The 23,387-nt window shown below is 34.9% G+C and overlaps 1 protein-coding gene across 1 annotated transcript in view; it reads left to right on the top strand.

The window, feature by feature from the left end:
• The first annotated feature begins 11,320 nt into the window (after window positions 1-11,320).
• Window positions 11,321-23,387, top strand: part of LOC118195331 (synapse-associated protein 1-like) — a 60,725-nt gene continuing 48,658 nt past the window's right edge. Inside the window, exons 1-2 of the mRNA XM_035366632.2 lie at window positions 11,321-12,019; window positions 21,443-21,504. Coding sequence (XP_035222523.1) covers window positions 11,671-12,019; window positions 21,443-21,504 — 411 coding nt within the window. The 5' untranslated portion in view covers window positions 11,321-11,670. The remainder of the gene's footprint in view (window positions 12,020-21,442; window positions 21,505-23,387) is intronic.

Raw genomic sequence — 23,387 nt, forward strand, 5'->3', positions numbered from 1 at the left:
TCGAAATCCGGACCGCCCAAATACGCGTCGAGTGTTCTTTCAATTACACCACGCAGGCAGGTTGAAAGGAGGAAGAAAATACCTTATATACTTCCCCTTTTAAAGGGCAACTGGGGATGAGGGAACCCATTTGCCAAATCCTGGTGATGACGAATTATCGTCCACCACCTTTTAGTTCGGGCGCAACTTGTAGAGTCATTAGGTGATATCGATCCTGGAACGTGAAAAATATGCACTGCCCTTGTCGGGATTTCAACCTTGGACCTTTCGAATCCACGTCGAGTATGCTTCCAATTACAGCACGAAGGCATGCGGAAAGGAGAGAGAAAGTACCTTATACATTCCCCTTTAAAGAGCAACTGGTTATGAGAGAACCCATTCGCCAAATCCTTGTGGTGAAGAATTATCGTCCACTACCTTTTAGTTCAGTCACCACTTGCAGAGTCATTAGGGTTTTTGATGCTGGAGACGTGAAAAATGAGCAATGCTCTCGCCGGTGTTCGAACTGCGAACCTCCAGAATAAGCATCGAGTGTGCTTCCAATTACACCATGAAGGCATGTGGAAAGGAGGGAGAAAATACGTTATAAGTTGATGGAATAATATTGAAGAGAATGATATTTTCTGGAAAGATGGCTCACATTATGTGTAGCTTGACTGAAAATTAACAAGGGAAACATAGAGTTGAGCATTTTTTAATGCCAGAGTTTAGATTTGAAATTATTCACGCAAAAAAAAAAAAAAAAAAAAACAGAGTAACTATCAACACATAATACAAAACCATAAATTGGTGAATTAATTTATTAGACTTACGCATGTGAGGTACATCCGCCTTGGAAGAAAAGTTTTCATGGAGAAATAAATTACTTGAGAATTTAATCTCTGTTCACGTTACACTCGGAGAAAAGCCAACCATCCTCCCAGACACCAAACCCAAGTGAACTAGTTTTCAGTTATGTTACCCACTAAGGTACTGTTGGGGCCTTGCCAATCAGATAGGATTTTTTTCACTAATAATGTACTTAATTTTTCAAATGTTACTGAAGAGCGTATAAAATTTTTCATTTCCCATTAAATATGAATGGTTCAAAGAAAACGCTTTATAGTGTGAGTTTCTAAATAGTTAGATATTTTATTATGATAGTAATACATTTTGCTCCATTTAACATATGTGTAAAAAAAAAAAAAAAAAAAATTGGTAGACACTGACTTTTAATGCAAAGATACAAAATATGCCATGCATAACAATGATAATAATAATAAATAAATAAAATAATAACTGAATCCATTTATACGTATCCTTATTTCTTAGTTACAAATTTTCAATAATTTAATTTAAAATCGGATTTTATTTTTATTTCGGCAGATTCACAACAGTTTTATTATTTGCTAAACCTCATTTTAACTCTTGCTTTCAGTGTTGCATTTGCTCAGCATATATACCTCAAATAAAATAATAATGATCTCACCATCCCACTCTTAATGTTAAAGATTCTAATTCCTCGGGATTTCCTTTATTGGAATCTGTTTGCTCGTATGAACTTTGACTGAGTCATCATTAACACACAGATTTGGAATTATCATACACACTATCATTATAATCATCCTGCTCCAAAAACGGTGCATCGTTTATATTAAAATCACGACATGTTAGTATACTACGAAAAGTAATCTCAAGGTAATACACAAGACGCCCTTCATTAATAATAACAGTTTCTAATGTTGAAATCGTAATCTAATGAGAAAAGCAAAATGTAAATAAAACAGAACAGTATAGAAGTGAAGTGTATTCTCGGACTTAAACGACTCCAAAACGTTCCCTAGAAAAGGAGGAATGACGTCGTTGCAAAGTATCCAGTCACAGAGACTGGTTTTCCCAAACCTTCGCTAAGCGGTAGGGTTTGTTTAAATGCAGCCCGTTCACCTAGATTTGAACTCGAATTAACCACTCTATTAAAAGCACAGTTGATAGAATAAAGTTACATGCTAAATAAAGTTACATAACACAGTTAAATACAGTTACAATGTTTTATTCCAAGCTTTTCTGCGTTTTCTTTTCTGCGTTCTTGCAAAATAAAAGCAAAGCAGATAACGCATAATGGTTTTAAATTGATTTGTTTTAAGATGTTGTTATTTTTAGTCTACTACAATGTTTCATAATTTAATGCTTAGTATAAATGTTAAGCTATAATAACGAGCTCAGAATTACATAAAATTTGAAACATTGATTTTCCATCTCATTTTAAGTACTAAGTAATTGTAAATCTAATTAATTAAGTTTTCCCTCGTTTTGATTAACTTATCAAAGCAAAATAGAACGAGGGCTATCTGATTGAGAGGAAGACTGCTTCTGTGGAGGGACTTCCTAGGAAAATCTGGCTCGGCATTCAATTGGAAAAAATGCAAAAGTACCCATACATTTCGCCCGTTCGCAAGGATTTCAGCTTAGATCGAATTACCAGCGTTCAGCGGTCTCATATATTTGATCACTAGTGGGTAAATGAGTATTTGACTGCAATTGTTTCTTAGAAATCTTAGCAAAACAAATATTTTTGTAACTTTATTTTCAATTTAATGAAGAAAGAACTTGTGTTTTATTCTTTACTGCATTTACAATAATAAAATCTTATTTTTTTATTACCGCTATTAGCTATTAGGAATACGTTTTTGGAATTCCCTTAGAATCAGCTAGAACGATTTGTTCTAATCTCTCACACAAAATTCAAATTTTTAATCTTTCGTTCTCATTTCCTCGATGCTAGCCAATACAGTTTGTACATTTCATTACAACATGATTCATGTGTTATATTTCATTACAGCAACTCAGAAAAGAAGAAATCAGGGCATACCTTATGTCTTTACGTTTCAATCTTCACAGGAAATGTCACCTCATTTGCCGATTCTATCTAACAATTCTAGATCCCACAGGAATAACCTTAAATTAAGCCAACTGCACATGTCTGAGGGGAATTAAATAACGATATAATAAACAAAAACTTAACCTATGCATTTCGTTCACTGGTGACTTTTATACCAGAAAATGGAGCATGACAAACTACGAAAAATGGAGGCAAAAAGTACTAACAATACAGTACATTTCAGTTGTAGCCATCCATACTTAATCTTCTGATCAAGGAGAATCTCTAAATCTGCCTTATATTGATATACTTTGAGCGTTAGGTCTGTTGGAACAATTTTAAGACATCGGCTGCAATAAAGTACATATTCAGTTAGAAGACTAATTTGTTATGACGAAATAAAAACGGTAAGAGCTGCCGGTTTAATTTAAGGTAGACAGAAGCAAATTGTTAATGTTGGAAACATTGCATTTTTTAGACAAATTTAGTCTTTGCAGTTCGTTGCCACAAACATAAATCAACTTTAATATGCTAATTTCGTGCTCTGACGATGAAATTAATTTCTCTTATTCTTATATTGCTGCACAAGCATACGCTTGTGATATACTGATGCTGTGATCAGAGAGAATAAATATCTGGCATAGTATTCAGTCCATCCATAGACAAAAATGAATTTCCCAAAGTAAACATTTTCCTTGAATATATCTGAGGAAAAAAGAGGATGTGCTATCACTGCGGGCATCCTGTTCAAAACAATGCAGGGTTTATTCATAGCATAAACATTGTGTCGGAGGATAAAAATTCTTAAGTTTGTAACGTTTATCCTAAGTTTTTAACAGTTACCAAGTTAAAGCTCCTTTCTTATCTTTCCTAATTTTAGTTTAAAATTTCCTAACAGAATATGTTTTACAATCGCGTGTGATGCAAATGAGTAGAAGTAGTATTTAAGTCGAAGTCCCACTGACTTCGATAGAGAGAATCAGAGTTTCTGACTAGCGCGCGTATGCCTTTTGGCCATGTCTCTCTAAGATGTTACTACGCTCGGCCGTATTACGGGCCCTTGATAGCTTCGCTAGCTAATTCGATATTTAGGGGCCAACTAGTTAAATTTGTGGTAGCTTCGGCTACATCTCTTTAGTTAAGCATTAGTTAAATTCCTATTTTTACACTTTTAAGCCCAAGTGGAGACTTTGCTGTACGCCCTGAGCAAAGGGGCCGACTGTTATTCTTTATTTTGAGCAATAAAGTGTAATTAACCCTTCTTGAGCTTTACGTTTCTGTTACTGAACTTAAGCGATTATTCACTTAGCAGTTCACTAGGTTCCTCCACAGTTAAGCTGTAGATAGAAGGGAGGAATCCCACATCCAAGTTATTTTCCAAGTTATTTTTAATAGCTCACAGCAATCGTTTTCAGTAGCAGCCAGAAGAACCTTTCTAAAACTACACGGACATTCATTAAAAACAGTCTTTGAATTGACAAACCTAGGTCTCTCCTTTAATAACAAACTTTCATGGACTCCTCATCTTAAATTTCCAGGCAGCGCATTGGCAATCTCACTAACAGTATGAAACTTACTGCAGGTATGAAATGGGGCATACTGGTAGATCTCCTGAAATCTTGGTACGAAACCATTTCAGAATGCATTATTTTGTACGGAGCCTCCATCTGGGGCTCTACTATGAGGAAAATTTTACTTTCCATGCAAAGAAGTCAACTTCTGCTCATCTGTTGGGCCTATCGGACATCTGCTCTACAAGTCATTGCGAGTCTTCCCCCTCTTGATCTTCTAGCCGAGAGGGAAGCCGCAGTGATAAAAGCTACAAATCTTAATGAAACTACATCACTGTGGGGACAGAGCTTAATCCACACAGACTATGAAAAATACAAATCTCGTTCTCTTTGTCACCCAGCACAATTTGACTTAATGGACACTCCATATAAACTCAGATTCTCCGGCGCAAAATGATTATGCATTGTACACTGATGGATCTAAGATAGAGGCAGGCACAGGATGTGGACAAAGGCAGCATTATCTTCTCCTGGAAACTAAGACTGAACGAAAGTAATTCAGAGTTTCAGGCAGAACTCATAGCCTTATACGCAGCAATTAGCCACAGTCGTATGAATGGTCTTAATCAAGTTCATATTTATACGGACTCTGCTTCAAGCCTCCAAGCACTTTCAAGCATGCACAGCAGAAATTCTCTGGTTCACAAAATACAGGGAACTTCCCTCAGTATCCCTATACCTTTTCGTCCTGTACTCTGTTGGGTTCCAGCGCGCGTAGGAATATTAGGAAATGAAAGTGCAGACGCTGTGGCTAGAGAAGCTGCCAATAGTGCATCCTTACTTGACTGTCCAACAACATTTCCAATCTCGCTGCTAAAGCATTCCACATGCAAACTTCTCATAAGATAGTGGCAAACACGCCGGAATGATGCCATAACGGGTCGACGTACACATGCAATGCTCCCAAGTGTAAGCATGGATCTGCAGAGCAAAACTGGCAGCATGTGACATTTCCTAACAGGACATGGACCGTACAATGCCTATCTGCATAGGTTTGTCTTTCCAACACAGATATCTGCGACTGTGGGAAAGTGGGCAGTCCAGACCACTATTACTTTGAATGCTGCTTGAAGGCGAAGTTTCATCTAAAGATAACAGCACCCATGTTTCGCGCAGCATGGTGGAATAATATTCAAAATAATAATGCTGCTCTATCGAAACTACAGGCTATTACTACATACTGCGCTGCAAAAACGCAATAATCTGGAACAGCTCTCATCGCAGTCATTCGCCAAGTAGCTAAATTACGGTTTCAGCTCCTGTAATATAAGTATTTAATATATATAGTATTTAATATATATAATAGTACCAAAAGTTATCTCAAAGAAATAGATTATCTCTTTGCACAAAAACTTCGTATGATACGTGACCTAATTAATAACTTTTAATAACTTTGATTTTGAGGGTCTGCATTGCAACTGGATGATCTCTAGTAACGAACTAGTTCTTAAAACTATGAATTCACTTACACTAGACCATATCCAATGCTACGACTTTGAAAACCTCTATACTTCTCTACCACTTGAAGAAATTTTTACAAGTTTACTAGCTCTTCCAGATTTATTTCCACAAATTTCTACCATTCTCAGCAACGAAAAATGGCAACTATTCCTCTCCAGCGTGCTCTTCAATAATTTTATTCAATTTGACAATAGCATCTATAAACAAGTACAGGGAATCCCAATGGGCGGTAATTTTTCTAGCTCTGTCTGTGAATTATTCCTTTTTACTAAAGAATTGACCTATGTCCGTTCACTCAGTACAGAAGAACGTATTTTTTACCAACACATCTATAGATATATTGATGATGTCATTGCATTTAATAACTACAACAAAATAGAAGTAGCTAATATCTACCCTGCATGCTTAAAACTAAATAAAACAAATACAGAACAGCATAATGTAGTCTACCTTGATTTACATATTATAGATTACAATTTTATTAAAGTTTACGACAAAAGAAGAGAATTTAATTTTTCCACACTTAAATTAACTAACTGAAATTCAAATATTTCCAAAAGAGTCATACTTAATACAATTTATTCACAGCTACTCAGAATAAAAAGAATCTGCAATACTGCGAAACACTTACAAGAAGAAATACTATACTTCGTAACTGTTTTGAAAAGTAACCTAATTCCTCATAAAATAATTAAAAATACCCTAAAAAAGCTGGCATTAGCCTTACCTATTTTTAGATTTTTTGAATTAGATAATGATATTTTATGCCTAAAGCCCGAAGGACGGTTTAAGATGGATGACTGATTCAGAGAATCTAATGTAAAAATGTACAGATAATTTACAGATAATTCTTGTTTATTCATTCTCTTTCCTCCAAAATTTTGGCACTTTACTTTTAAATACTATTGTGTAAATAGTTTTAAATTTCTATAATGGCCAATTTTACTGCTTTTATTAACAAATCGGGCCTTTTCATTTTTCATAGTAGCTTGATCGCCCGCTAGCTTGAAGAATTACGACTTTTTTAACAAATGACTGTTTTTTACTTTTACTTTTGCTTTTGTGGCCAAGTTTTGTAGTTTTAGCTGAATTAGCCATTTTCACTTTCAGTCACAATTTTTTCTTCCAACTACATGTCAGACGCCATTTTGTAATCTTTTCACGTTTTTCCGAGTCTTCCGACCCCCTTCGATAATTGGAGACGAGTTACAGCTAACGGACAATCTTTTCGTATTGGCTAATGCCCACAGAATATCGCTCCCCCCTACACACGTCACACGACTGAAGGACACAGAAGGGAATTACAACTACTTTTCAACATAGTTTTAAGAGGGAGAGCTCTGCATCACCACAGGTCAGTTTTTTGTTTCTTTTGTTACAACTTTTTCTTGGTCTTAGCAAGACCCACTTTGTTGGTTTTCATCTTAATTTTCTTTTATTTTAATTACAGATTTTCATTACAGATTTCTAAAATATATAAAATTATAAATCTTTAAGCTTGCAGGCCCAGCCCGTATGTTTTTGTATATTTAGGACTAATAGCAGACTGCTATTTATTTGTGTTTTTATTTTTATTTTTATTTTTATTTTTATTTTAGTCTAGATTTAAGATGTATCGGAATAGTTTTTACATATTTTTACACCTTAATGTGTCATTTTGTGCGGACGCGTCGGGAAATTGGAACAGAGAATTGAGACTATTAAAATTTTCCAAGACACTTTGTCTAAATTAAAAAAATTTGTAGCGAAAAAGTTTCAATTGTCTGTTTCGGCGAAACGCGTAATGGGGTTAGCTTGATTCGACGTTCAAACAAATAAAATTTCCCTTGAAAAGCCAGTTTGGAAGTCGAGTTGGGCTAATTTACCATTTTCCGCTTACTTTTTTATCTGATTTAGTTTTTTAATGTTTTACATGTTAAATGGTTTGATTTTCATATGTATTAATTTTTTTAAAATGTGTTGAACTTTTTGGAGCAGCAGCTCCTGGTAACTTTTAGGCGAGCTTACTACAATTTCTAATTTACTTATTTTGCAGCATATTGCGCAAGATGTGTTCTAGACCAAATTGGTCATTCAGTATTGTAATTACTACCTTGCTTGATATATTATTTAATATATATATATATATACAGATATTACAAAAATCTTTGTTCCATCGAATCAACTTATTGACATATACAAATATTTGTACTCATCTGGTGTCATACATTGTCATACATTCGTAGTATAAGTGTTCATTCCAATACAGTAAATATGCCAATTTAATACATGAAATACCAATAACAATGTTGCACAATGTCATTTATATATATCTGTAGTGTAAAAATATCTTTCTTCCACATTGATTGTCATCACTTAAATGTAGCACATTTGACTTATTTATACACCAAATGTAGTACTCATTTAATGCACTGCCATATGCACATATATGTGTACATACAATATAATTTCCCTTATATATAGTATTCAATGATGTAATACGAATATGTAATACTGTGCTATTCAAAATATCTTGTAACAAAAGAAAACAAAATATGTACTGAACAACAGGCCTTGTATGCCAATGTAACTGATTTCCTCAGAAATGACGTTCAATTCCGTACGGCACGAACTAGGACGGATGTCGTCTTCGCGGTGTATAGTAGCAGCCATTATGGACTAAATACATTGAACTGATTCTGTCTAAAACTTTGCAAACCACCCTGGAGCGTAGAATTGCAGAAATATGGTAGGGCATGGATTCCACGAGGACTCGAAAATATTCTATAAGCAATGAACATCATACTTCCTGAAATGTGGCCCGTAATTTTGCGTATTTGGAAATGCAGGAGCTCGGTGGTCAAATCGAGCATTGTATGCCATCCCTGATTAAGATCTTTAGAAGCCCTAAGCACTAAAAAATTTCGTCCATGCAAATGTTTAAGCAAGTTTTTTCTTAATTCCTTCTCTCTCTTGGTTTTGCAAGGTAAAAGTGGTAATGGGAAATTTTTTGGTGCCACCTTTCCTGAATAATTGAGGGATTTTTTAAAGACACCCCTTCCTTTGAGGCCCTAAGCGCATGCTTATATTCTTTAATGGTCAGTCCAACCTGTTCCTGATGTGTCGATGGCGTTGAGATATAGTGACTTGGGCAGCTACTGCAAAACACCAAAATCAGGCGACATCCAGTGAAGAGATCCTCAAATCACAGTATGGCAGCCATAGACCTGCGCAATATTCATTATCCTGTCAGAAAAGGCTAGGCTCAGAGAACATGAGCGAACGTAACTCATTAAAAAAGAAGCGCAGCCACCGTTTACCTATCAGAAACGTTTACAGACACTCATTAGTTCTTCTGAATTCGAGCTAAAGCAAATCCTATAACATTATATAGCCACTACAACTTCTACAAGGTAGACCTATTGACAAGTAGGATCATGGCTGAGAGGGCGAGGTTTCTCCAGCTTCATTCTTAAATGTTATTCCAAATCACAGGTATTTTGATGTACCCGAAACAGTTGGAAATTCCACTAATCTCAGGCTATTTCTTTACAGACGTCGGTTGTCTACCAGCTGAATTTTCTAACCAGGTGATCTGCGTAAATGTTCAGTTAGTAGCGTACATACAGCAGTACATTAGCAAATTAGCCTACAAAATCAAACAATACACACGAGTTAATATATATTTTAGTCTGCACACATCTGTTAACTATTGAATCCTGTTCCCCTTAAAAACGTTCTATGGTCATATTAAGATATGTTAAGGAGGCTTTTTCTGCAATAAATTTGTTCTAAATAAATTTAAAATGTAGACATCATGAATTTATTACTCATTATGAAAATTTAGAAGTTGTTTATTTTGGTGATTTTGGTGGCTTTCAAGTTGCTTACTAAACATTTTATTTCCCTTTAAATGTATTCCTCTGCCCGCTTAGAATTTCTAAATCCTTAAAAAACTCATTCAATTAAAATTAGTTTTTTTTTAATAAAATTGTTTATAAATATTTTTACTTTATTAAACCGGACTTTTTTCAGTTATCCTTAATTGAGTATCTTAAACGTAAGTAGAATTAATTTATCTGCTAAGATTAAATTCTCCCTATAGAAAAAATATGCTTATGGCCTTAAGTCATATAAGAAGATGAAAGAGAACCATGAATGTATCCTAATGTGCAAAAAAACAAAGTGTTAAGTAATGGAGAAGTCCATGTAACCTATAAATTTATAATGAAGGTTCTGATATGTGTATAGCCTATTGAGTGAGGTGTTGAAAATACTAACCTATCTAAATGAAAAGGTGTTAAGGCAGGATGCTTTGTTCCAGTAACTAAGACCTCCTGAACATTTGTTTCTTATTGAAGGAACAAAACTAAGCTAAAAAAACATTTTTTTCAGGAGTTCGGCACTTTGAAAACTATAATAAGTGTCCTTGAGCTAGTTAAAAGCGCATGGCAAAGGCCAAAGGGAACAAAAAAAAAAAAAAAAAAAAAAGATGGGGATCCAGTTACCTAACAGTTTAAAATATGATTAGGACACTAATTTTAAGCTAACACAGGAAAGTAAAAATTTAAAAAAATGAAAAATGGAATAAAGAGGGATAAGTCCAAACATGGAATACAAGGCAATATGTTTTTTTTACCTTGAGACACAATAGCAAAAAGAAACACAACATCAGACAAAAGTAGATAGATATTCATACATTTTTTTCAGAACACATCAGCATACAAAAGCAGATATCCATACACAATGCTAGACCACATCAGCCAAAGAAAAAAAAAAAAAAAGAGAGAAAGAAATCCATGCACAGCTCCGTTCAATGTAAACAGCTTTTAGTTAGAACGCACAGTGAAGCTGCAGATACTAAATTATTGGAGTAAATTACCAACTTTAAGATGTAATCAATAATCACCTTAAACCACATTACAGGAAAAGATCGAGATAAACTAGCTGAAACACTTTATGCATACAAAACGTTAAAAAAAAAACTGCGCTTCTGCTTCTCGTCATAAATGATGAGCAGTAAAAGCTAATGGAAAGAAAACATGCTACCTTAACCATTGGACTTCATATTTAATTCATACAAGAACATTTTATATTCGTCCAAAAAACAAAGATATAAACAAAAGATTGGCCTTTTTCTATACCTAACGGAGAACAATAATACTCATCAATGCTAAAAAATAGACAGACAAAGTAGACAGATGTCTTGTTTTGCACTTGTTACGTCTTTTAGCCCGCGGGGCGAAAACTCAAATTTAGGTGCGAAGGAAATGTAATTAGAAAGGGGGCAATTTTGTTTAAGAGAAAAGTAAATTCGTAGCATTTGATACGAATTTTTTTTTACAGACAGGAGAAAAATTAAGTTTAAAAAAAAGGGGAAAAAAGGACCCAGAAATATATCCCAGAAGCATAGTTATAGAATGTTGCCTTAGCAGCAGACGAAGCAAATTTCCCTTTTTTTATTGTCCGGGAGCTAAGCTATTCAATTCGTTCGGAATTTAATATTTTCTTTTTTATTCACATCTTTGTGTCCAGTATTTTCAAAACATAAAATTGTCACTCTTGAATCGCACAGCTTCGTGTTCTAGGTCTAAATTATTACATACTAATATTTCGTCGATTCCTGAAACTGAAATTAATCTCAAGGTCGTTCACGAACGACTCTTTCCCAAGTTGTTTAGTAGCGAGTAGGTTGAAGTCTAGGCAAAGAGTAAGAAGTATTTGCAGTATATTAATTAAATAGTACACAAATTAAAATCTTAGATTGTTTCTCGTAGCATATAACTGCGCAATTAGAGCGCAATGGATTTGATATGGAAAGTTAGTTCGAAAGCGAAAGAAATATTATCGCAGAAGGATGACACTGCTGGAAACCAAGCTGAAAGTTCTTTGGAATATGCTGGACTGAGAAATGAAAAACCTGCCTCTTCTTTTAGCCTAGAAACTCAACAAGGCAATTCTGATAGAGAAGCTTCTTCTGAGAGTGGAAGTTTCGATTCAGAACATAATGCCAGTCCTGGATCCAAAGAATCTGTCCACAATTTTGAAGCAGATGAAGATGCCGAGCGAAACAGTGTTAAAATGGGGATATCAGCTAGCGACCTGAGAGACGTTTCTCACAAAGCCGTAGAATCGGCTAAGTCAATTGGCAGTGAGTGCTGTTTATTAATATTGTATTAGTAATAATCATTTAAAGGTTTTATCTTTTTTAATGACAATGTTGATTTTCTGCCTTAGTTTTATTAGCCTTGGCATTCTTAACACAAAGAAAAGTGCTAATGCAGTTTTAGGTTACAGCTTAATAAGTCTTTTAACATTTCCATGTAAAAAAATACTGCAAATGTATGTGCATAATTAAACCAGAAATGATAAAGGTACAAGAAGCTGTTTACTAGACTGATACATAGGCTAAAAAAAATGCTGTTTAATTTCCTTTTATATATTGATCAGGAAATAAAAGATTATCTGTCATGAAAAGATAACATAAATTTGGTTATTCATTCTTTTGGAATGCAAGTCCAGGTGATAATGTCATATTGGTTAAAATTGTGTTGTAGAATAGTCATGTATGACATTTAGTGTTTTATTTACTAGTGGAAGCTCTCTTTTTCCTGACGTCAACTTTTGCAGAATTTTGTATATGTGTATCCATGTGGATAGATATTTAAAATCGCTGAATGTTCATAGCTCTTCCCAAGTGCTCTTTCTGTAACTGAATGACTAGACGTGTGGGATATTATCATCTTTCCTATGTTGAGTATGAATGTGAGCTGTTTTTTTTTTAGTTTTCTATGATTCAAAAAGGCATAGTTGTAATAAATTATCCATGTTTATATTCTTATATAAATTTGTTCGTACAAAAATATTAACTTTTTGTGCATATTGAGCTTGCAGCCATAATAGCACCTTAATCAAATAAAGGGTACCCCTTGGTGAAAATTGGCAAATTTTGGTGGTACAGGGATACCAAGTTTTTGCGATTCTTTGACTTGTTATTTAGGCTTTTGTGCCAAAAATCGCCGCTACACAAAGCCAAAATAACAAGACAAAGAATCACAGAAAGGCGGTATCCATGTACACATTGACCTATTTTCACTTTAAAAAAAACATCCCAGAATTGCAGAAACTTGCATTGCGCACTCCCTTATCTTTATCCATGTACACGTCGACCTATTTTCATTTAAAAATGTCAGAGAATTGCACAAACTTAGCATTGCACACTCCCTTCACTTTGTCCATGTACACATCGATATCTTTTCAATTAAAAAGTCAAAGGAGCATCCAGTTTTACACTAGAGGCAAACAAAAAATATGTAATCTCAATAAACTACATTTTAAACCAAACAATAAAATAACATAAAAATGGAAAAACCTCTTATGTACTACAGAAAGCAAATATCCACTTACCTTATTTAGGAATTTCTTCGTCTTAAGTCTGTGGCACACAAAATTCCTTAACAGCACCCAAACACTTCCTAAAATTATCGGAACTCGAATCCGTATATTGCCGTTACCACATAATTTCACAGGGTTGATCTTTACATTATGGTAACTTGGCGAAAATTTGGCGACCAACTCTCCTACAGCAACCCTCTATTTTTTTTTCCCGCCGCCATTTTGTCTTCACGAAGTAAAGACATGTTTCTTTTCTTTTTATCTACTGAACACTTCTTCCAACAATCTACTAGCCGAATTACACTTATGCTAGAAATTTTATCTAACAAAACTGCTTAATCATGACAAATATTCACTGCAAAATTGGGAAAAGTGCACAATACCATACTCCTTACGCGTTTTTCAAAATAACACATACACATAAACCATGTACACGCCAACTTATTTTTACTTAAAAAAACATCCCAGAATTGCACAAAAATGGCATTGCGCACACTCTTCACTATATCCATGTACACTGCTTTTTTCTCATAAATTAGAAAAATTTCACGAAAATACATGACAATTTTCTCAATCTTTAAAGCCGGTAAAAAGAACATATATAAATTACCTGATCGCGAAAAAGTACTGAACATTTCCACATATAAAATAAATAAAATATCCAAAAACTTTTACCTCTAAATCATCTATTACATTATACACGTCACCAACGAATTCATACCGCAAGCATTACAAATACTTAGTATCAAATATTTAAATTATTTCCATGCACGTTTACTTCAACTAAAACGTATACCAAATTCCTACAAACATAAAATTCACAAAATAACTATCATTTAATTAAAATATAATTAAATTCAAAAACACTACTTAAAATATAAATGAGCACATACATTAAATTAATACATACATAAATACCCATTTCGAATTCACTTTAGTTACGGCCATTGGATCCAAAAATTCACGAACACTGTTTTACACAACACAGAATAAAGCCAAATACAAAATTTCCAGATTTTTTCCCGATTTCCCCCCTTTTCCGATTAAAGAATCGTAATTCGTCCATTAATATCACATGACATATCCCATGATCTCTCATTTCCCTCACACAAAATAATGCGTAATCGGAACTGAGTACTGCTCACATTATTACCAAAGTGCCAGATAGTAACCTTTATCGCCTCCAAAATGTCGCCAAACTACCAGTTACCATATTGTAAAGATCAACCTTTCACAAAAATAAGAGAAAAAAATATCCTCCATAGTTTCGGACTATCCGGAAAATGGCTACAAAATAAAACTTTATTTACACACCAGTCAGTTAATGCTCTTTTCCCCTTTTGTTCCAAATAGTATAGAAACTTCAAATTAATCTTACAACATTCAGCCATTCTACCACCTAAACAATAAAATAAGCAAAGTACTTCCTAACCAACACACACAAGAAAAGCCCTTACAAAATATCCCATGATTCGAAATTTCCAGGAATAATGCAACTACAGTCAAAAGTCATTAATCCGGACTCGTCGGGACTTCAGCGATTCCGGATTATAGATCATCAGTTTAAATCTGGTAAGATGGCATGCAGAAATTATAAAATTACAAATATCAAACCGTAATTTATGAAATAAAGAACAATTATGATCTAAAGGGTATCAAAATTTACAAAAAAAAAAAAAAAAAAAAAAAAAAGCTTAATATTTATTTGTTTACTTTATTAAACATTTCTTTCAATGTAAGTTGTTTAAGTTGCTTCGTTTTATGTGATAATACTTTCTCTTTACTGTATCAGAAGCGAATTATAATGACCAGGAATTTGATTTAAATCGTATCAAAGACGGAATACATCGAGAAGAAATACTACATTTAGTAAGGAATTATAAGCCAAATAAAATAAAAACATCTGCCCTGAAGATAAGGATAGTGCTGACAGATCAGCTTCCAGTTCATTGCGTGCCGCGGCGTTCCCCCCTCCCCCCCCCCCGGGCCGCAGAGCAGCGTGAAATTGATAAACAGATTTCGGAATGGTTTGAGAAACGAAGGATATGCCTTTATCCATTTTTTGCAGCAATTCCTTTTTTGTTTAATGGACTTCTAAACATACTTTCGCTTTGTAGATAATTTACATATTCGGAAATTCTATTTGACATAATCGAAAGTTCAAGCTTACTTTTACAAAATTGCTCTAACAGTCTGCAAAAAATAATAAGCCGGATCCAATTCGAAGATTAAGGAACAATGCAATCTGCAACATTAACTGAATTAGATAATTTTAGCTTAGCTTATACCGTCCGTTATACATTAAACACGCAAGCGTAAATGTATTACGCGCACATGCAAATTCGCAGCCGTAAAAGTCTTGCGTCAATGAGACGCATGCGCAGAAAGTTTGTAGCTTTGAGGTCCGGATTACATATCATTCCGGATTATGGGTGTCCGAATTCACGACTTTTGACTGTAATTACGTCATAATAGGGTTTCCATAACATTCAGCTGCTCAAGTTACCATAAATGAAACAACAACTTCGCGATGTGTGTGTGATAGGATGTTTTAAGCTGTTCATGCACCATGCACCTAGAATTTCCCAAAGTGTGTGATTAGGGAAAATAATAAAAGATAAAGAGCTCTTTGAAATTAAAAAGGGGGGAACAAAAAGAGGCATGTTAAAATAAAAAGGCTATGTGTTCTGATATAATTTTCAAAGTGATCATAATTTAAACATTTACCGTCAGACACTCGTTGACAGAAATTGTCCATGCCATTTTGTCATAGCGGTAAAAGTGATCTGGATTTCCATAGGAGTGTCATTTTTAAGCTCTGTATTAACATCTCCTGGATATAGTGTAGTTTTCAAGTATTGGGTGCGAGCGAGGCATACTGCTTTCTATCAGAATGGCTAATTTCTAAAGGGAATCGTGCAGTATCAGATATGAGATGAATCTGTATTATGTCAGCATGTCTATGAAATGTTAATTTGGTCTCTCACCTTAAAAAAATTAAAAGCCTATTTAAAATATGAGTATATTTCACAGATGGCTATGTATATGGATACAGTGGATGTATCTTGTAACGAAAGTTTTCTCCCCCCCCCAAAAAAAAGGTTCTTAATAAAGTTAGGGGGGGAAAAACATGAAAGCAGTACATTTAGTGCAGGTAATAATCACCAATGATTTTTTGCCAATGTTTTGGTAGTTCTTCAAAGCCTTCGGCCCAGAAACTTAGCGGCCACGAGTCCAAAAACAGATCAATCTCATTTCGGTCATCCTGTGCAGAATGGAAGACGGCACCAGCAAGAGTAGTTACAAGTGTGAAAAAAGGTAGGAGCAATGTTGGCTATATGGTGGGCATTGCAAAAAGGATCATATTCGAGTCTGTAGAGAGTCCAGCTGGTGAATGCAAACATATGTGGTCACACATCTTGATGGAACGCTACCTTTTTGTGCCAGAACTCAGTTCGATGTTTTCCTTTGATAGCAGTCTTAGCATGGACTAGTATCTTGCTGTACACCTCACTGTCTAGGGTTTCACCTTTTTCCAGATACTCTTTTTGGATAATGCCGCTCATGCACCAAACAGGCATTGAAATTGCACGTCAAGTTTATGCGATGCATTGCACAACTAATGGACATGGCAGTAACATCTAATGCCTTAGCAAGCTTTCGAGTGGTTACATACTGATCTTCCACAAGTTATTGAAGGTGGGCCTCATCAACATCAGTAGGCCTGCCAGTGTGCTGTGCATCTTGAATATCATAGTCTTTGTTTTTTAACTTTCGGTACCAAACCTTCATAGTGTCATATGATACAACATTAGTACTTAAAGCTATACACATGATTTGGCAACATTCTCTAGCTGATTTTTTGCAACAGAACTAAAAGTAAATAATGGTTCTAGTCTGCTAGCTTGATAATTCCATTTCAGACACCTTGTACTTAATGATAAGCTATATTTTTTACAGATTTCACAACACAGTATTCTAAAGCAAGTCTCTTTCTTTCAAATGCCAAAAATCGCTTGACAAAATATGCTTAAACACGGCAATGCGAACTGTTTGCACAGGTGATATTTGCAGTGACTGGAGTTGCTTGAGTGTTTTGGGGGGTTTCTCCATGTATGCCTTGTATATAAGCCAGTTTCCCTGGCCAAAATGAAAGCATCCCTTCCCTTAGGCAGGTAGCTTTAAAGGGCTTTGCCATAATCAAATAAGACAAAAATTTTGTAAAAAAATAATTAAATTTATATGGTGTATTGGCTGTGTTACTAATTTTTACACTCAGGGGAAGTAAACTGGCAGCCATATAATAAAGCTAAACAAAAAATTATTATACTGAGGGCCATGATATGTACCCGGAATGACCAGAGTTGTGTCTCATGAGCTGCATGAAATTCTTGCAGGCAAGTTGTGCGGCTCTTGTGCGAATGAAATGTGATAAACTACTTAGTACCCAAAAGAAAGTACTTATTTCATACCTTTTTATGAAGTTATTAGAAAACTTAAACTGATCAAAATCCAAACATAATTATTTTATTTCATTTCTGAAAAAGAGTACCTTTTAGCACATCAAGCTGTAATTAGAGGAAACAAAGACGTCACAAAATTTCATGATGTCTTTGTTGCATCATCACATGCTGAAGGCAATTGTCATTGAATGATTGTTTATAATTAGATGCTTCTTTGCATTTTAAACTTGTTGTTTTACCACTTAAGCCTGTTTCACTACTTTTAAAATGTAAAATATGGACTCGTGGCATTTGGAAAATCTAGTTGTGGCTCTTGAACTTCCACATGCTGACATGAAGTTTGGCTAGCCCTGAGATACAACATTGTGAACAACTTTTATTTATTACAGTAATATTACAAATGTTAAAAATAATTGTCAGTTAAATATATAAATGAAAATGCATTTTAAATGATAGTAAGTGGGTATATTATTTTAACTCTGTGAGTGCCATGACCTGCTTTATCGGTTCATGAGATTTTTTGTCACTTAGTATATATTAGCTTATAATTTAAGATATTTTGCTTTCTTACTTTCTTTAATAACATAAATGGCATGTTAATAAATGTAAGCTTTTGAAAATGGAGACTAAAACTATTGAAATTTACAAATTTCCCTAATAAAGGGACCTGTTTAAATACAGGTCTTCATGACAGATTCCAAAAACCTGTACAAATCGGAGGGTTTAAAAAAACTCTTGAATTATTAACAAGTACATTTGTTATTTTTCGTATTAAGCAGTTAGTTTGATTAAAGGTAAATTAAGGAACTTATTCTCTGCCAAATGACAGTATCTGGATCTTGCATTTCACGTGATTACAAAACATGCTAAGCTGTGTGAATGATAAATACACAGTAATATAACGATCTAATAATTTTGGTTTCTGTCCGAAAAAAATCGCCAAGTGATATTGGTTGTTTGTGAAATCTGGAAGCCCACTGCGTGAAATAGGTTTTTCGGTAACTCTAATGTTGATAATGTTGCCAAAACTAGCTTTGGGGAAAATTGTGGTTTTCTTTAGTTTTTGTCATTAAAATTGGTTGTTTTCTGCGAATATTGTCAAACGTGTTGTGATAAATTTAGATTTTGGCTATTTTTTGTAATAATAACCCTTTCATATGGACCCGAGTTTGATTTTCAGTTGCTGTGTTTGCTTACATGCGTGGTATGGTCTTGGATTTTGAACTTGCTATTATTTTGCTGTGGGTACCATTATTTGAATACGTCTGAGATGGGTAAGAGGATGAATGTTGATTAACAGTGGATGAGCAGAAGCGACCAAAAATTTAATTGAATTGCTTACGGGGAGGATGGAGGAGGTGGTGGTGGGAAGTGTGAATGTATTTATGTGAACAAAAGGTATATTAAAAAATTGATGTTTCATTTATTTATTTGTCTCTGTGTGTTAATTTTTGTTAAAAGATTTATTGTTTAATGTTGTTATGATAGGAAATATGCATTTTTGGTTATTTATTATTCTCTGTTTGTGTATTTTTGGTTATTTGTTCGTCTCTGTGTGCTCTGTTGGATAGTTTATTTGTACAATTCTTTGTCTTGTTATTTTGGCTTTGTGTAGCGGAAATTTTTGCGCCAAACATCGCCGCTACAGAAGCCAAAATAACAAGTCAAAGAATTGCACAAACTTGGTATCCATGTATCACCAAAATTCGCCAAGGGGTACCCATAAATATATTTTTACCCTTATTGTTAATGAATTTACAAAATTTTCGTGGGAAAAGGAAAAAAAAAAAAGAAAGAAACCTCAAAATCATTTGAAAATTCCAAGTTATAGCCCAGATTGTTTATTAAATAGTAGCAACCAGCATTTTGAGCTCCATTCAGAATTACAAAATATTCAAAATGTGCAAATAGTGAATTTTTTGAAAATCATTTCCATGCAGTTATCACAATTTATTAATTCAGAAGCTTGCTAGTCATTTTCTTACCTGCAGATTAGCTTAAATGGGATTTAAATATTGCTAGATTGTTGAAAATGTGTTACATAGCAAGCAGATAAAAATCCTTTATTTACACTGACTAGCCAAAACATTCTGACCATCCCCACAGGTTTCAATGAATTTGTCTGAATGACATGGAGGGCACATATTTAAGTGGGCATGGTATTTAATTGCTGCTTGAGAAGGTAAGGAATCGTTCTTGCACTTACTTTCACAAGTGATGGGAAAGGCTGCTGATTTAGGCAAATTTGATAGTGGGCAGACTTTGTAATGGCCCAAAGACTCGATAAGTATCTCAGGAACTGCACAATCTGCTGTTGTTAGTATTTGTGCAAAGTGGATAAATGACAATGAAACCAGCAGTAGATGCCAAGGTTTTGGACGTCCATGCGTAAAAAAAAGACGTTGGAGACTGTTCCGCTTAGTATAGCAAAATTGGCACCAGACAGTGGCTGAGTTGATGACGTAATACGATGCAGCTCCAAGTGCAAGTTTTTCCGAACACACAGTTCAGCAGATACTGTTGGATATGGAACTGTGCTGCAGACATCCTACTTGTATGCCTTTGTTGACTGTCATTGTCATCTATGCCTACAGTGGGCCCGGGAGCGTAGAGATTAGAACATGGATAAGTGCAAGGCAATTGCCTGGTCAGATGAGCTATAGTTTCTCATTCATAACATCGATGGTTGTGTCAGGGTACATCATCTTCCGGGCAAACAGTTGTTCCCTCTTGTGTAGCAGGTCATACACAGGCTGGTAGTAGGTGGTATTATGCTTTTGGGGACATTCTCATGGGCAGTTCTAAGACTCTTAATTGTGGTAGAACGGACTATGAAAGCTTCAGACTTCTTGAACGTAGACCCACCAGCGGCCGAGTGGTAAAAAGATGCTGAACACTGGTAGTTTGGTCCGAGGTTCAAATCCTGCAAACGGGCTGGCTGCATGGGCGTTTTTGTGGTTTTCCCCATGTGTAATGTGTATACAAACCAGTTTCCCTTAAGTCCTCCACGAAGGCATCCCTTCCTTTAGGCAAATAGCCCTCGTGTGCTTTGCCATAATTGAATAATCCAATCCAATCCACTCTTGAACATAATTGCATATAAGTTGCACCCGTACATGGTATCTATTTTCCCAACTGGAAACGGGATTTTCCAGGAGGACAATGCTGCATGTCACAAGGCTCCAATTGTGTTGGAGTCGTTGAAGGAGCATTAGGATGAATTCCAATTAATATCCTGACCACCTAACTCGTTGGATCTTAACCCAATAGAGCACATTTGGGATGTCATGGAGTGGCAGCTCAGATCTCACACACCACCATGTCAGAATATCTCAACTTTGCGTGACCGCTGCTTAGACATCTGATATAACCTGTCTCCCATCAACTTGTGTATCCATGCCAAGGCAAGTTGCAGCTGTTTTGCAGGCCAGAATTTATGCAACACGTTAATAAGTAGATAGTCATAATGTTTTGGCTCCTCTGTGTATATATTTCTGTCAAGAAAATGTTTTCTATTTGTGGAATGCAAATGGTTTGTAAGCTTTTTTGAATGTCAAGAATCTTAATTTCATCTATTTTTGGTATAAAATACATGAATTATTTTGGGGGAAAAGTTTAATTTTACTCTTTTCGGTTAAATTGATTTCTTTTTGATATTTCACTTGCAATATTATTAAGTGATTTATGTTTTGTAACTGGAATATTTCTTTGTATAGGTTTTCTTAAGCGTACTATTACTCAAACAGCTAAGCATTTAAAAACTACTGTTGAAGAAAATGTAAGTGGCACTTCATATTTAGTATATTCCGTATTTTACCTATTGCTACTTCCTGTATATAATTATTTAATGGTCTGTTACATTTATTTCCTTATCTTAACATTGCATATATAATAACAGTATTACAAAACTGGAGAATCCATGACTATGAAAAGATAAGCTATCTTAGTTTTTTTTTTAATATTATATGACATAAATCTTAGTTTATGTGTCTTGTATGAATTATATTGTTGGTATGATTTTTCATAGTGCTATGATCCCATTTTAATTTTTGGCATTTAGTTATTTGGGGAGATATGTAGATTTGGCTGTAGAATATTTAACTATAAATTTGTTAGAGTCCACTCAACTCTTGATTATCGAATGTGCAGATTTTTCATAAGTTTAAAAAAAAGTGAGAGAGAGAAATGAAACATCAAACTATAAGAAATATTTGCCCTTTGATAGGTGACTTAAGTTATTTATGAGAATTTGGCTTGAGTAAATGGCTATCTCTCTAAATTGGCAACATATCGGCAATTTGGCGATGGTTTGGGCGAAAATTTTTTAGAAAAACGTGGAGACCATTTGGCAACTGTTTAATCTGGTCCCTGTATTACTGTAATGGGTATTGTAATTGAATAACTAATTGATTCCTATATCAGCTGTAACCATATCTGATCCTCATATGCCTTTCAGTAATCTTGAGAAGCAGAAGGTACTAGATATTTCTCAACGGAACTGCAAAGTGTTTCTTTTGGTAAAATAAATTTTTTCAATCTAGCATCCATTCTGTATGCATTCAGTCTATTATGAACAGGTACGCACACAACAATTTTTGGTGTCAGGAATGGAGTTAACTGTCAGTGAGAAGAGCATTTGCGGAACAACTAAGAGAGCTCATGTCCCTCTTTTCTGCATTCAAAGAAGAGATGAAAGCAGGTCAAGGATCCATTAAGGAAGAAATGAAAGGGGGCAAAGAAAGACTGAAGCAGGTCAAGAAGGAAGGAAAATAAAAATTACTGCCATAATAAAGAAAATAAATTCGAGGCAATGGAAGGTAGAATAGACACGGTTGAAGACAAAGTTGTTGAAATTTAAGAAAAATTTCTGTTGTCGAACAACAAATCGAAGAAACAGTTTCTGCTGTCCAGCAACAAATGGAACATCCAAGTAATGACAGATTTTCTGCTGCTGTTGCCAAGGAAGTTAAATGTTTAAAGAAATCCGTAACGACAGCTGGTCACAATTCTAATGCCTTTAAATTCGAACATATGCCCATCCAACCCTCTGTAAAGCTATCCAGATATGATGACAAGAGCAGTTCTATATAGTAGCAAATACAAATTGATGGGATTCTGGAATTAAAGACTACCATTTCTCAACTTTGTTGGGAGCAGACACGGTGGATATCCTCCAAACACTTTCCCGAAAACCAAAGGCTAGACTTCAAAGCTCTGACCAGTGCATTGGAACTGCACTTTGGGAAGAAGTGTTTAAAAAACTATAACAGGCTTCAGTTAAAATATCACCAACAGAAGGAATATCTCAAGAGCTGTAGCAGCCTAAAAAGAGTGCTAGTAGCCTTGGCACTCATCGTCCTATTGAGGATCATTATCTCGTTGAGAGTTGCCAATGTACTGATAATGCGAAAGTCATTAGGAGAGGTGAAGTGGTTGCAGCATGTACTCTGACATGCATTAAATGAAACAGTAAACTTCTAGAATATATGTTTTCAGGGAGCCTAATGTCCGAGTTATTGCAGAATGCTTTTAAGCAAAGAAGACAACTGTGCTGCAGAACATGTCTTTCAAGAATTTCAACATGTTTTCTCCTGCTCATCTTCTGACATAGGTTGAACAGGGTTCGTAGCGGTCCTTATAAGTGCTTATAAGTCCTTATAT

This window comes from Stegodyphus dumicola, chromosome X2 (assembly GCF_044657685.1).
Source record: "Stegodyphus dumicola isolate Sdum_Otavi_A_Nest chromosome X2, ASM4465768v1".
NCBI classification, from domain to species: Eukaryota; Metazoa; Arthropoda; class Arachnida; order Araneae; family Eresidae; genus Stegodyphus; species Stegodyphus dumicola.